General features: G+C 43.1%; 1 protein-coding gene across 1 annotated transcript; it reads right to left on the bottom strand.

Annotated features, from left to right (window-relative positions):
• Window positions 1-270: 270 nt before the first annotated feature.
• Window positions 271-14,611, bottom strand: lcp1 (lymphocyte cytosolic protein 1 (L-plastin)). Its single transcript, XM_030758589.1, has 16 exons — window positions 14,481-14,611; window positions 8,648-8,743; window positions 7,623-7,771; window positions 7,410-7,533; window positions 6,908-7,040; window positions 4,738-4,819; window positions 4,469-4,634; window positions 4,058-4,200; window positions 3,882-3,977; window positions 3,390-3,585; window positions 3,194-3,272; window positions 2,950-3,064; window positions 1,965-2,098; window positions 1,591-1,711; window positions 1,329-1,453; window positions 271-1,138 (listed from the first exon to the last, which is right to left on the bottom strand). Exons 2-16 carry the CDS (start codon window positions 8,709-8,711, stop codon window positions 1,009-1,011), a joined length of 1,857 nt encoding a protein of 618 aa, XP_030614449.1. The 5' UTR covers window positions 8,712-8,743; window positions 14,481-14,611; the 3' UTR covers window positions 271-1,008.
• Window positions 14,612-16,091: the final 1,480 nt, after the last annotated feature.

Raw genomic sequence — 16,091 nt, forward strand, 5'->3', positions numbered from 1 at the left:
TGTATTGTTGTTGTTACATTTCTTTTTCTCACCCGTATCCATGTGGCAGCTGCCTGCCACAGTGAGTACAGGCCAACTTTAACAGCTTATATCAGCACCTTCACGCAGCTGTGGCAGACATCGAGATAATTTTATGCCGACAGTTTAAAAACAAAGCTGGTAAAATGATAAATATTCTGTCAGCATTCTCAGAATATGCCTGTTAAAGATTGAATTTCTGCAAACACAAAATTGTTGAAATTAGAGGATTTCAAATGAGTAATAACAAAGTAATACAAAAACAAATCTCTTTATTGTCCTGATGTCAGGTATAAGGTTATATGGATCAGCTCAGGTTCAACAGAAAGAAAAATATAGCCAGGAAACTGTTGCAGCTCAGTATCAAATGTGATCCTGCTCCAGGTAATTCCTGTAAATCTTTACTGAAAAGAAAAAATGGTGTGTGTGTGTGTGTGTAATCACAGTTAAATGATGATATGGAGCCCTGAACTGACAGAAGATAATGGGAAAAGTAACAAATAATACTGTGTTTCTGGTCTTTTTGAGAAAACATTTAATATTCTGTTTATTGTGCTTGTATTTCCTGGCTGGTGACAGGCTGCACCAGTTTATTATTCAGCATTAACTTGTAGCCTGTTCTGTCACTTTGGGGGTGCTTCAGTGTTCAGAGGTAGAAATCTGTTGCAGATTTAAACACTGGTACAGATCTTTTTCTAATATTCTAATAATTTTTGAAAACATTTAGTCACACGTGTGATTTCACTGAACTTATTTGGACTTATTATTTCAGCCTCTTAGGTTTGCAGGAATGAAATGTTAAGTTTTCTAGAGTATATCTGAGAGAAACAGACAAATCACAGCAGATGTTATGAAACATTATCGTAATAAATCTTTCTGGGTTAGAGTCTAGAGCCCAGCTTTTGAGCTGATCCTCTGCTACTTCCTCTTCATTTCCTTGGAAGCCAGCTTTGGAAGTCTCCAGTTCGCAGATGGGAGGTCGCTGTGGTCTTATCCTCTCAGGCCACGAGCCATGAGGCAGGCGAACACCGTCATCACCATCTTAGGCTTGACCTCCACCAGGTCCTCGGGCAGCGCGTACACTCGGGCGCCAATCTTCCTGGCCATGGAGATGGCGTACCTGACGACGCAGCGAAGACGTCAGCACAAAGCAGCAGGAGTGTGTGTTTCAGGTCTTTCATGAACAAACAGCTAAGACACACTAACTGGACTGAATCTCCTGCTGCTATGCAATGCAAATCAATCTGAACAATAAGCACGGTTAAATTCCTAAAATGCAAAGTGGTGTTTGTAAAAACTGCTGTACGTACTTTGCATTGTTGAGTTTCTCCTCCTCAGTCAGGTCTTCGGTCTTCAGCAGGTCGTACCTGATGGATCCAGGCTGGATGGCATCGATCAGGTTAAGAACCGGCATACTGGTGCTGATGGAGCCGTCCTGCACAGCATCAACAGAGCTATTATAAATCTGCCATTGTTTACAGTTACAGATGTGAACCTGAAGAGCTGAATGTGACTGCGGCAGCTGGGGTAGGCTCCGCCACCCCCCCCCCCCCTCCTGTGGAGGTGAGTTACCTTGAAGCTGGAGATTGTGGGTTTCTCTGCCTGTGTGAGGTTCTGGTTGACCCAGGATACAATAGTGTCATCGATCACCTTTTGCCCGTCGCCCAGGTCCTCCAAGATATTCAGAGTGTACCTGAGTGCATACACAACTAGCTTAGAGATGTCTGAGGGGGCCGTTTATAAGCAGCTTACCAATACCACAGTGTGAGTGAAACCAGAATCCTGTTACTGGTGCCACTCACACTGCAATAGAAGTCCCAGGTGTTTGTGTCGGGGGTCTTTTGCATGTTAATTGTATTAACCACTACACTACGCATCTATCGGCAGGTCATCAGCACAGTTGAAAGAATAAGGAGTTATGGGAGAGGCAAATAAAGCAAAGTTACCTCCTCATGAGCTGCCAGAGCAGAGCGAGGGTGAGGGTTCGATTTCCCGCGTTCAGGTCCTGCCCCGCAATGCCGACCAAAGAGAATTTGGCCTCCTTCTTTCCCAGCTCCACGGCGTAGTTACAGTTCTCCAGCTGGAGCACACAGCAGAGGTTCGTGTTTCAGATTAATTACAACTGCGCAGATCAGCAGATCTGTGTTAACAGTTTTACAGCCGTTTTCAAACTAGATGGGCAGTACCCCAGAGCCAGTACTGTGGTGCGGCAGTGTTACAGGATGTTACCAGCAGTAAAATCTGATCACTGAAGCTGTGGTTCTGTGACTGTGGACTATCAGGACTGCAGCTCAAGTGAACACAGAACGATGGATGCTTGAAATCCCCCAAAGATTTGAATGTGTGATCTCTGACAGTTTTAGAGGCAGGGATCTCATATTTAGTTTAAAGCTTCTCAGACATGAAGCTCATCGTGTTCTTTTATTAGTCCGGAGCAGGCAAACGATTTCACAGACATTAAACCATTTTCATCCAACCTTAAGGGGGTACTCCCAAAGTATGACACCATGAATTAGACGTTTCTTCTGGCCAAGAACAGAGGATATGTGTAATGTGTTGCAATGGCTGGGTGTCATTACAACACACATCTGTATGTGTGTTGTAATGACACCCAGCATTGTCTTGCCGGGCCGTGAGGGTGCAAAAAAACTGTGAAAGCATCTCGCTCTGATTCAGAAACAATCTTTGGTGCTATAAATGGATACAGAAGTGTTTCAATGAGAACATCATCACTTCACTAATCTTTCTAAACAAAGGATTTGGTACGTGATGTCATACTTGGGGAATATAACACTGAAGTTGGATGTTTTTTTTTCATGGATACACGTGTCTTTCCCCTAGAACTTTTTTCAGGCAAATCAGGCATTTGATGAACTGACACAGAATGAGCCGACTATCATCGGCCATCATGTCTGACTCGAGCTGTTGTACCTTCTTCATGTTGCTGCTCAGTTTCGGGTAGGGAGGTTTGTTGACTCTGTCCCAGTCCACTGGTACTTTGATCTTCTCGTACAACTGGAAGATCACCAAGGCGTCGTCAATGTCCCTGCAACACAAACGCACACATATGTTACGGTGCTGTTATCTGTCTACATGTGTCCACATGCTGAAAGTCAAATTTGCACCAATAGAGGTGTAAACAGAAGGACAAAGGAAGAGCGGCGAGATCTCTTACGCGTAGAGGTGGTTGACGCGAGGGTTGACTCCCAGCGAGTTCATCCAGTTCCTGAAGGTGCGCTCCTCTCTGGTTTCACCTGAAAAAAAAAAATGTCAGCTCTTAAAGATCTGTGGTGGGAAAGAGAGAGAGAGAGGTCTGCACTGACGCTGAGGTCAGAAATATTGGGAATCTCATGCGCACGAATTGAGCTCACCCTCGATGGAGCTCCAGTCGATGTCCTGGTTCTCTGGCTTCTTCAGAGCTGGGTACTTGTTGAACAAATTGGCGACAAAAGCCAAGTTGAGTTTAGGGTTGCCGCGGATGACATCTGTCGGCATGACAAACTGTCTGCACCCGAGCCGGTCGGCCTGGTCCAGCATGAGCTCGGCTCGCTTCAGCTCGTCCTTCTCCTGCAGAGGGAAGGGCGAGGACAGCATTACATGTGAGAACCCAAAATACCTGAATTCAAGGTCTAAGCTTCTGTTTTAAACTGTCCACAAAATAATCACATCTGTTTAAAATCATGTCCACCCCCCAAAATCTGCACATATTTGTTCTTTGTTCAACTGGACAGCAAAATGAATATTCAGGGTTTGTATTTTTGCATTTTTGGAACATCATCTTTGGCTTTAAGAATTAGATCTTTGCAGAACTAGTCCTTTAAACTGTCAAACTTGGCTATGAGATACATGTTAGAGTCTCTTACCCTGAGTCCTGACATGTCGATGGCAATGGGGGGAATTCCCTCATCATCTCCTTTGGGTGCTACCTGGTTCAGCAGGTTGTAGTACGCCTTGGAGTCCTGGAACAAACAATTTGGGAAGGTTATAAAAGCCAGAGAACTGTGTGTGTGTGTGCGTGCGTGCGTGCGTGTTAGATCACCTTGATGTCAGAGCTGAAGTTGTTGATCTTGCCACAGCCCGCCTCCTCCAGGTGATAGTTGGCCCAACGCAGCAGCAGCTCCTCGGGGGAAAGTTTCATCAGATCTTCAAGACTCTCTCCATCGCGCAGCAGAGCGATCAGAGCTGCACACACATGCACAGACATTTCAAACATGCTCTGAAGGCTTTTGCAGGAAACACACCAGCCACAGAGTGAATCTGGATCAGCTGGTTAGAGACTGGAAAAGCAGTCGGTGGCTTTAGCTTCGTTTCTGTCTTAAAGGGTACATCCAAATCTATTCCTTTAAACTCTATGGTCATGTTTTAGTCTGTATTGTTAGCTTGCATTGTGTTGTCAATACACACACACACACACACACACACACACACACACACACACACACACACACACCTTCATTCCTGCTGAGCTCAATGTCAGCAAACAGCCCGATCTTGATGATCTGCCACAGCAGACCCAGGACCAGGTGCTGCCTGCCCTCCTTCAGGTCCTCAGCTCCGATGTTCACCACATGGCAACCAATGGCTGACGCCGAGTTCAGAGCCAGGTTCAGGTTCTCCTGTTGGAGCAAACAGCAGATATCCCATGTACAGAGACTCTGTCAGACTGCTGACTTTGCACAGTGCATTTAGTGAAGACAAGTCAGAATCCAGGAGTCTCACCTGGATGGTGAAGGGTGTGAGCTTCTTCTTGTTGATTGTTCTCTCATCGATGGTGTCGGCCACAGACAGGTTGATCATTTTACTAACGAGAGAGAAAAAAGCAGGTTGGTAAACAGAACAGTAATTTCACATTAAAAGACTGATGAAGGGCACTGATTTCATTACCCCCAAATTCTTCTAAGGTCAATGAGGCTGAAAACGCTCAACAAGTACCACCCATCCATCCATGCAAGGGTATTTTATTCACATAAGAACTTAGGAAACACATCAAATGTTTAAACTGAGACATTTTACTATTTCATGAAAAATATGAGCTCATTTTAAATTTGATGGCAGCAACACGTTTGCGAAGGTTGGCACAGGGAGGAACATTTGAAACCAATGAGGTGAACTGGTTACAGGTCAGTGAGTATGAAAAGTGTCTTAGAGCGTTTCTCAGGGGTAAAACTGGGCAGTCTGCAAAAAACTGCATCTACAGATTGTGGAAAAGTTTCAGAATAATGTTGCTCAAAGTGAAACTGTGAAGACTTTGAATATCTCATCATCAATGGTTTCAGAGAATCTGGAGATCAGGATTGGATGGCCTTTCTCTTCAGGCCCTTCAGGCAGCAGTGCATTAAAAACAGGAACGATTCTGTCATGGAAGTCGGTGCATGGAGTCAGGAACACTTCCAGTTCATCCTCATGCAAAGAAGCCATATGTGAACATGATCCTGAAATGCTGCCATCTTCTCTGGGTCAAAGCTCATTTAAGTGGACTGAGATAAAGTGGGAAACTGTTCTGTGGTCAGACAAATCAAAATTTGCATTATTATTATTATTATTATTATTTTTAAATATTGACACCGTGTCCTCCAGACTAAAGAGGAGAGGGACCACCTGGGTTAGTATCAGCCCTCAGTTTAAAGCCAACATGTCTGGTTTGCCTGCAGTCCAAACCTTTCACCGGTGAAAACATCTGGAAACAAAAACTAAACAAAGAGTACATCCAAGCAGACCCAGGAGCAGCGAGAGTCTTCTATCAGACCAGAACAGGAAAAGTCCAGCAGCTGCTCTCCTCAGTTCCCAGATGTTTCTGAACAGTTGTTAACAGAAGAGGGTGCTGCAGTGGTAAACATGCTCTGTTTTTGAGACATGCTGCTGCCATCATATAAAAATGGCCTCATTTTTTTCTTAAAGTGATTCTCTTAGTTTTCATGAAATACTAAAGTGTCTCTGTTTAAACATTTCATGTGTTTTCTAAGTTCTATTATGAATAAAATATTTGTAAATCACTGCATTCTGATTTCAATCACATTATAGCAGCGTCCTAATTTTTTGGCATTTTGTTGTCCTGTATGGACTCTGATGACATCAGGATGAACTGTTATCAGCTCTGTTTTCAGGTCAAATCTTTGGATTATAACCAACTAGGAACTAAAACTGAACTAAAATCCAATTCAAACACTTCAGTCAATCATAGACCATAAAAACAAGAAAACACAAATATATCTGTCAAACTAAAACTAAAAATCATATTGTTATTTATTAGACAAATAAGAAACCACACTCATGTTTTAATACCCAAATTTGAGCCGGCATGCTGGAAGTCAGAAAAGATTCGAGCACTAAAACTAATTTTGCTGTTCAGGACTGCAGATAAATAACTGTCATTTTTCATCTTCATCAAAAACAATGATTTTTTTTCCTGCTTTTTTGCAAAGCAGTTCATTCATGGATAACAACAGGAATTATATTTTAGCATTAAAGATATTCTGTTTTAAGAGCTTGAGCACCATTAGAGAAACATTAAAACCTGATTTTGGTAATGACTAATTCTGTTTATTTCTGGCAGCTGTGGCATAACCCTTACTCTGAGTGGTGATCTAATAAATGTGTTAAGCACTGTAAATCACATCTACATTAACCAGTGATGTGAATCCTCGCAGCACCACAGAGCAGCAGCATTTAATAATCTACAATAACTGAGGGCTGAGCGCTGGTGATAAATTCTTTTCTTTTGTGACACTGAAAGAAATTTCCCAGCATTTTATTTAAGTTTCAAACTGGCTTATGTACAACTGCTGATGTCATTCCTCTTCCTGAATCTGCCCATTTTGAAGAACTCATTAAAAGAAACTCTCTTAAAGTTCTCATCGAGCGCTCTCTGAGACGAGACGGCAGAACGTACCAGAGAACGATTCCGTCTCCCACGGCGGTGAACAGGTTGTCGGTGTTAGGATCCATGGGCAGAACGTGTTTACAGTCTGGATCCTTCTCCAGAGCTTTATTGATCCAGTTCACAAAGGCCACCTTCTCCTCCTCTGCAGAGCGAAGAGAGCAGATTAACGTGAGAAGCTGAATGATCATCAGCATCGACCGCTCTCCACCTGTTCTGCCTCTGCTTCAGGTCGGATTAACCGATTCTCTCTGACCAGCGTGCAATAATGAAACCAGTTGTGTTTTTTATACAGATGTGTCAAAGAGATTTGTGTACGAGCCCTTGGTGTCTTCTTCATTTTGGTAAGTTCAGCAGTCCAGCCATACAGCAGCAGATGTGCTCGTTTACTGAGTCAGACTACTTGAATTTTGCATCAAATGAAGTGAACTACAGATCTGAAAACTCTCCAGTCATGTCTAATATGATCAGAAGGTTAAATCTGTGTGTGTGTGTGTGTGTGTGTGTGTCTGACCTGAGTAGGAGTGCTGAGTGCCAGTCTGCTCCGAGGTTCCCGCCACGTTACAGATTCCTTCCTTCTTATTAATTGCTTTCCTGAAGGTCTTTGCCACCTCTGTGCTCTTCAGTCCATGGACGATCTGAAGATGGGAACAGGAGAGCAGCACACATTAAGGAACAGACTGTGTTTGCAGTGTGTATTTGTCTGATTGTTTTATAATCAACCCACTTCGGTAAACTTCTCAAAGTTGAGCTCTTCGCTGCTCTTGCTCAGCTCCTGGATCATCTCTCTGACTCTGTAGCCCGGCAGTGAAAGGTTGGCGGCCTTGAGGACAGCATCAAGCTCATCCTTGCTGATAACGCCATCATTGTCCACATCTGGAAGAAGATGGAGGGGTTAGGGCTCACACGCAATGGAAAGCATAACTTTTAAAATGGGTCTATTAAGCATCAAAGTTTCATATACTGCACTGAGGTCAGTGTAAGTAAAGTAATTCTTGTGAGCCAAAAGCTCAAAAGCCCTTTCAGACTCTGATGGACTCTTTCTACTCTTGGGTCTGTATGGTGCCAGTGAGAGTGGACATCCTCATACAGCTCTCTCTGGCTGTGAGCACAGGAGCCTCACCCAGAGCTGCGTGCAGGCCACCGCTTCTTGAGCTGCAGCCACTCAGAAGAAAATTGGCCTTAAAGCAAGAGGGGATGGAGCTAAAATCATGCAAAGCTACTCTCACTGAGTTCTATACATAAAAATAGAATAAAAATAAAAAAATATGTTTTGGTGGTTTGTTGTTGAGGGGCAGGTATGGCTAACACTGTGGACTGGACACTATTGTCTAACACGACATAAAATATTAGTCATGGGCATGTTTTATTACCTAACATCATGTGTGGTGTCTAACTTCCTCTCATCTCTGACTGTGCAGGCTGCTGTTATGACACAGCATTCACAGCTTTATTAATGTCCTGTTTGCATGTAAAATTCTTTTAAGACATATTTTTGCTCATAGATTTGATGCTGATTGAGACTTTATCTAAATATTTTTTTTATAATGAACTGTATTTTTTCCCCAGTCTCTTCTTTACCATTTTTATGTTTGAGTGGTAATTATAATCTTACAATTATAAAAGAAATATCAAAAAAAGCCAAACTGCCTGAACCCTAGACATTTTAATAATTAGAAATATTACTTTCCAGATGTTTTTAAACTGAGGAAATTTTCAAGCAAAGCTTCAGAGATGATCTGAACATCTTACCAATTTTACTGAAAGCTTCTCTAAGATCCTCCAGCTCCTCCGCAGTGATCGGTGTGGCGGCCATGCTGAAGCGTGAATCAGTAGAGGAACCTGAAACTGGCACAAAAGGAAAAAAAAAAAAAAACAGCCTTAAATTTAAAAGTCAGCGCCTGGCAGCACTGAGCAGCCTGTAGGTGGGGATCATGTGGTGGAGAAAAAGAGGAAATTCAGAGCTGGTGTCCTGAATTTCTACTGTGAAGCAAACTCACAGTTCTCCCTTCTGCCAGCGTACGACTTCCTGCTTCTGCTGCACTTCCTGCCTGACAGACAAATGTTTCTTTGTTTCTTATTGCTGTGTGTAATAAGATCTGAACGCCCCGAGGTCCCAGGTCCCAAGGTTACCTGACCCTGAGGTCCCACAGGTAACCTTTATCCAGCTAGTGGGCAGTCAACTCACAAGTACACAAATTCTTTACCAAAGGAGGAAACGGCACAGGGATTCTCTGGGTCATACACCGGCCCACTGACCCACGGCAGCCTTTACACTGATCTTAAGCCTCGTCCACATTTGCCAGTTTTCTACTGGACGCTCAGGGCTCCAGATATTGAGGGCTTGCAGCCAAAGGGGCGTAAGTGACATTTACATGAGAGCCAAAACAAAACAAAAAAAAAAATGACCACAGTTTGCTCTTAATTTGTGTACTGATTTAAATTTTTTTAAGCATGTTTCTTTTTACAAATTGATGACACAGTGCTTAATGAATACTGTCTTTGTTGTAAATGCAATTACGCCCCTTTTGGCACCAACTTCTTCTGTGCATTCAGATTTAAGCTGTTTGGTTTTTGTTGAATAACTCTGTTTCTCTTAATATTTTACTTCTGTAATTTTGACAGTAGATAGAGCACATCGAGAGCTTCCATTTGATATATATATCTCAATTTTGACCAACATGTCACTTGCGCCCCTTTGGCTCCAAGCCCTCGAGTAGATAACCTTCTAATACATTTACCACCTCATCATATGTCAATCAAACGTATCCTTTGTCCCCATTGGTAGTCACATCAACTGCTCACCTTGAAGCTGAGTTTAACTTGGGAACCGCCCATTCCTACCTCACCTGTTATTCCATGGTCTCCATTCACCACAGTGCTGCTGGTCTCTGTGGACGTGCCTCAAGGACATTTTGAGGAACATAGACCCTCTAGCAGCTCTTGAAGTAAATGAAAGTTCAAACCTAAGCTGTGCAACAACTGTTACACACACAAAAGGTCTCACTCTACAGGTGCTTTAGCATTAGCATTGCTCTCAGTCTTTACACCTGCTGCAGTAAATCTGTATGCGTCTCTGTTTGTCTGTGCGGATTTTGGGGGAGGGTCTCATTTTGGCGGTATTTTCTCTGTTGCTAGGTAATCAGTGAGCAGAGCCGTCACCCCTACTGCTAGGCATGATCACCAAAGAGGCTCTTGTGCTGCAACATTTCTGTGACGTGATTTCACAGAGAATTCAGATAATTACAGTTCAGAATTAGGCAGAATCAGGACGTGTTGATGTCAGAGAACTGGGATTTCTGGGTATTATCATCAAAATCATTGCGACCTCGCAGAGGATGTCACAGCCTAGCTGTGGTTGAGAACGATAACGCACAGTGTGAGCTTGCGATTAAACAAAAAGAAAAGGCAAAGAAAGAAAGACCAAGCTTCAGACCGCACAGAAAAGTCAGAGAACGAAGAGGCTGAAGGCACATGTGGTTCCCAGGAGAGTTTGTGGACAGTAGAAGTGTTAATTCTGAGGACTACTTGGTGGGCGGCCATCAACCTCAGCCTTTAAGCCTCTGTCTGAGACAGCTTCTTGGAAGCAACAGCACCGAGTCAGATTTGACTTCCTTTCTTGTGCTTTACACACAAAATAATTCTGCATAAGTTAAAGTTGAAATCCAGAGGGAGGAACTGATCTGCAGCCATGATAAATGATTTGAGTTTAATGGGGAAGTTGAGGCCACATTGCAAATAAGGCAGCGCGGTGCCAAGCCCAAAGCTTCAAAGTTTGGAAACTTTGGCCATTTGTAACAGTCACTTCTGACACTGTGACCAGATATTTACGACCACAAAAAGCACAATATGCCTCCTTTATTTTGCTGTTCTGCCAGTTTAGTTTAAACACTCTCAGAATAAAAACAGCAATCAGGTTTTATTTATTTACATAAGGAGGCAAAGCTTCAGCGGAGGGAACATTTCCAGTGTCGCTTGAGCAGCAGAGGAAATAAATGATTCTTTTTGCACTGCATTTATAAAGAGTGTAGTGTATAAAGAGTGAGTGCCGTCACTTTCCTATTTTTGGATTTTTGCGCCCACGTGTTGATGCTGACGATGACCGCGCGTGTTCATGAACTGTTTTTTAAGAAAGGAAAAAGCTGCAGAGAAGGAAGAGTGAAGCACTTCTGAGAAGCTGACAATCACATGACACACAGGACGTTATATTTCAGTCTTTGATGATTCACAGCGAGCGCGTTTGTCAACTGCAGATCCTTTTTTGGCTGTCAAGCCACACGAGTCCGAGGAGGAGGAGGATGTTGAGACACATTTATGGTGAGGACACCTGACACTTGAAAGGGGTCTGAGCTTTAAAATGAAAATAAATTGTTAATAGGATTGCTGGAGGAGAAGCAACCTGATGTAACTGATGATTTAAAAAAAGGATAAACTCGCTATAAATGTGTGCATCATTCAGCAGCATTGATTTACTGGATGGTGTCACAGCCTCTATTGTCAGATTTTGTAATTGACGGGCATTGGTGAAACACAAGTGATTGCAGATAGCTAAGGAGAAGTGCTAACGTAATAATGAAATAATAAGAATAGTGAAACCCTTTGTTTAAAATGACTCTGTCAGCTTGCAGTCTCTGTCATTTCACTGTTTATTAATGTATTTTATGAATGAAGGTCACAGCCTTGTTGTGTACTACGTGCATGTGAAACAAAGTGTGTAAAAACACCCTTGGCCTGCACTGAGAAAGTCTGCTTTTTCTGTGCACCATTGCGCTGCTTCTTGGTTTATTATTACAATTTCCTCATTTTCTGCCAGATATGTATTGTAGATGAAACATCTCTTGGTGCTGAGCCAGGGCAGATCATCGCTGATGTTATGTGGGGGTCATCGGGTGTCATACACCCTCGCCCAGGTGACCCAGCCAGGGCTGATCAGACCCCAGCTTCTACCCTGGCAGCTGCCCACGAATGTCTCTGTTTCTCTGTGATGTTGCTTATAGCTCTTCTCCCCTGTGAGGAAAAGCACAGTGTAGGTCCTGCCGTGCGAGCACGCCACGAAACCTCTGCACCCAGCCTCAGCAGGGAAGCACCTTTTTCTCCAGCCTCGCTTTTGGCAGTCCAGGCCATCAAACCCCCCCTTTTTTCTTTCAAAGGCCTCCTCGGTACATGCGTCCCTCATTTTCTTCAGATACTGTTACAATGAAGGATGCTTTATTTTGTTTGTTTTTTCTGTTGTGTTCTGTTGGCTATCCTAGTGGATATTCTGCACCAAGATAAGATTAATAAATACATGTCTGATCTGTGATCATGCAGCCAATCAAGGTATGAGTCAGAATAAGTAAATGAGTAAAAACTCCCAAACTTGTTTTCCCTCATGAACGGCAAAACAACTGAAGTCAACCCTACTGAGTTATCCATAATGATGACAGGTTACAGATGTATGAATCACTTTGATTGAACTGAACAGATACACAGTTATGTAACCTCAACTGAGAGGTGGCAATAGTCAAAAATTCGCCATGTTTGCATAGAGGAGTTTCACTTGATTTCAGAAGTATGAGAACCACTGAAAGAGAGAAGTCTGCCAGGCAGAAGCAAGGAGTCAGAAGCAGAAATGAAACTCAGCTCAGAGAAAGCATGGCTATTTACACTTTGTTTGAAATGTTCTGTAATAGCTGATGGTAATTAAATGACTCAGTCTGGCATTTTTATATATATACCTTTTTATGGCGTTATTAGACAGTTCTTTGCAGTGAAGAGAGGCAGGAAGGCGGGGAAACGCACAGTAACGAGCGATAGGCTGGGACTCGAACCTGCGCAAACCACACTGCCACACAGCATACATGGTCGCCTGCTCGCACCCTGAGCCACCCTGGCGCCCCTCGGTCTGGCATTTATGGTGCAGTGCGTCACTGAGCTGATAAACTGGTTACAGTTCTTCCGTAAATCTGCCTAAGGTTTTATCTGTGCTTTAGTTTCTTCTCACAGATCTATTTATAGACATTTTTATCAATCATTTATTGTCCACTAATTTAGTATCTACATGCACAAGTTCTCTTGTTGTTGCTACTGTTGTTTTTTCAGTTTTGAAAAGGTTTCCATACAATTTTAACCCCTTTCAATAAAGGAGAGCAATTCATTTATTTATTATCCCACCTGTGACTGGGTGAGAGGTGGGGTTTACTGCTGCAGAGCTAACCCAGGGAGACAAGGAACCATTTACTGAGCATGCATGTCTTTGACTGTGGGAGGAAACTCCATGCAGAAAGACCCCGGTGGGTTCAGACCAGGTGACAGTGACAGTGCTAACCACTGCACCGCTGTGCCACTTGCAATGCAATTAATTTGCAAAAACAAATTATAACAACAAAGATGTGCATGCATGCCCATCCACTTGTGAAGATAAACAGCAGAAGAAGCCATTAAACCACCGCACACTGCTACAAAGTTTTAATGATGGAAAATCATGTGGAAAACATGATGCAATTATGCCATTTCTGTTAGTTTCACGCATTAAAGTGGAGGCGGTTCGTTTCCTCATTGCTGCACACACATCCCATGCTTCACACTTGCTGTGATCTCTTTGACAAAGCGTCACACCACAGGAAACACTGACACTTTTACACTTATTTTTCTCGTCATTTCCATTCAGCCGTTAAATGACCAAAAACCCCGCAGTGCCACAACATAAAACACACTCGAGGATTTGCTGCACCAAATGCGCATTTGTTAGTTCATCTACAGCATGTTTTATCAGATTATTGTATGTCTGAATCTGCAGCTATGAGACAAATTCAATCAAAAGCTCAGTATTTACCTCTGAAATGAAGTGGGGCAGAAGTATTATTTGGTAAAAAAATGTCCATGCACTTGTGAATGAAGCACAGGTGCCTCAAAAACCTGCACAAAGTACAATGAAAGAGGGCTGCTCTAAGCATCACGGCCCCTGGCTCGCTTGAACCCTTCATAACCGCAATTGCACATAATAAACCTCAGTAATGTGCATCATTCAAGCAGGCCTGAGCTAACTATATCCACAGCATAACATCTTTTCCAAACATAAAGTATTAATTACTTGTCCTGCGCTGATCTCTAAATTTCTGCCTGCCCATGCTGCCTAAAAGGGATTTTGGTGCAGTTGAACAAAACCACAAACTTCCTTTTCAGCTGGCTGCACTGTTCCTCTCCCCTGTAGGCCTCACTTTACTTCCATCTACTCTCATCTTTTTATTTATACATGGCAGGTTTTAAATGATTTAAGGTAGCATGCACACATTTCATTTCTACCGTGTAAACAAGGCAGGTGCGGAGTTTGTGCTGTTGTGTTATGAAGCAGATTTAGTGAGCACAAAACTGAGCTGCAGTCAAGATAATCCTGTGACAATTATGAAAAAACTGACTGTGCAATGATATGTGCAATAGCGCTTAATTGCAAAGATGTCCTTCATTGCTTTGTCTTTCTTGCTCGCTCTCTATCCTGCAAAGGAAATTAAAAAATAATACAAATTTAAGACTTTCTCTTCCTGCTGCTACGCCTTCAGGAAATATCTGTGTGGATCAGAAGCCACCTGACCCCATCCTTCATTACCTGAGAGATGTGGTGAGGAAGCTGATCTCTGGGCGTGGAGGGCTACACTTGTCGTCCGTCCGTCTTTCTTTCTTTCTTCCTCAGTTGGTCCTTGTTACCGCTTGACAGACAGCACACTGCACTGAAAGCAGGGCGACAGCGCATCTAGTCAAATCTAAAAGGAAGGAAGTGACACGCAACACTTCAGAAGCAGGAATGAAAGCGGTTTTTTGTCTTTATATGGCAATGCCGGGTGGCTTCAAGTCAAGGTGAGCCCCCTGCTTATGGTTTGAAACTTTTATCAGAAATATTTTGTTACAGTTTTTGAGCAGCCATCGGGATGGATCGTGAGGCATTTAGATGTCTCATGAGTGCAGCGGGATATTTAAAACTTTGTCACATCAAGACAAAGGTGTCGTTCAGACACAAATTCAATAGATTAATACACACCCTCCTTCAGCCTTTGAATAAGCAGAGAGAGGTAAAAAACAGAAACTACTGGTAGAGAAAGACTTCAAACAGAGAGTTGTAGTTACAAAGACCAACAGGTAGTTAGAGAAGCACTTAGGTAGCCACAGACACACACAGCTACTCTGTGCAGTCCTGTAAGCACACCCTTACTGCTTCCATAGGAATTCCATAGGTAAGTAGCAGCCAGGTGCTGCTAATCAAATTCACTTGAATGACTGATCATCAGCAAATATGAGCACCTCTACAAAAGCAGGTGTTTTGGCGGTCTGCAGGACTGGAGCATTCAGGTGAGTATCACGTGAATGCAAAGTGGCTCGGTGTCTTTTGGACAGACGAGACCAAAGTGGAGATTTTGGATCACAGCACCAGCACATCAACACAAACACTTCATATCATCTGTCAACAAGGTGGTGGAGGGGTGATGACTTGGGCTTGCTTTGCAGTCACTGGACCTGCACACCTTGCAGTCATTGAGTCACAGATGAACTCCTCTGTATACCAAAGTATTGTAGAGTCAAATGTGAGGCCATCTGTCCGACAGCTAAAGCTTGGTCCAGATTTGGTCATGAATCAGGACAATGATCCCAAGCACAGCAGCAAATCCACAACAGACTGGCTGAAAAAGTGTTGTAATGCCCAAAGCCAACCTGACTGAAATTATGTGGTTGGACTTTAGAGAGCTGTGCATTTGGTAGGAAAATGGGAAATGCAGCTGTGGTCAGGTTTACATACGCTCGTCATGTAGTCAAAGTTGGTGACCTCTGCACATTATGCAGAGTCAGCATCCACTGTCCCCGCTCTGTCATTTCACGTGGCCTACCACTTCATGGCTGAGTTACTGTCATTCTCAATCACTACTCAATCAATACCTAAGCATTCACCCCCGCTAAAATTTGATTAAATGTCACTTACCAAGTTGCACCTCGACCAGATGCTTTTGATAGCCATCAACAAAATTCTGGCATAATTCTGGCAGGGTATTTGTTGTTCTTGGCAGAGTTAGTAGAGTTTGTTTAAACTGGTTGGTTTCCTAACACGGACTGTAGTCATGGAACCTGGTCCACAAATTTTCAACAGGATTGAAGTTGGGGCTTTGGGAAGGCTAATCCAGAAACTTAATGTTAGCCTGTTTTATCCATCCAGTAGCAGTTTTGACGTGTG

This window comes from Archocentrus centrarchus, chromosome 21 (genome assembly GCF_007364275.1).
Source record: "Archocentrus centrarchus isolate MPI-CPG fArcCen1 chromosome 21, fArcCen1, whole genome shotgun sequence".
In the NCBI taxonomy this organism is placed as follows: domain Eukaryota; kingdom Metazoa; phylum Chordata; class Actinopteri; order Cichliformes; family Cichlidae; genus Archocentrus; species Archocentrus centrarchus.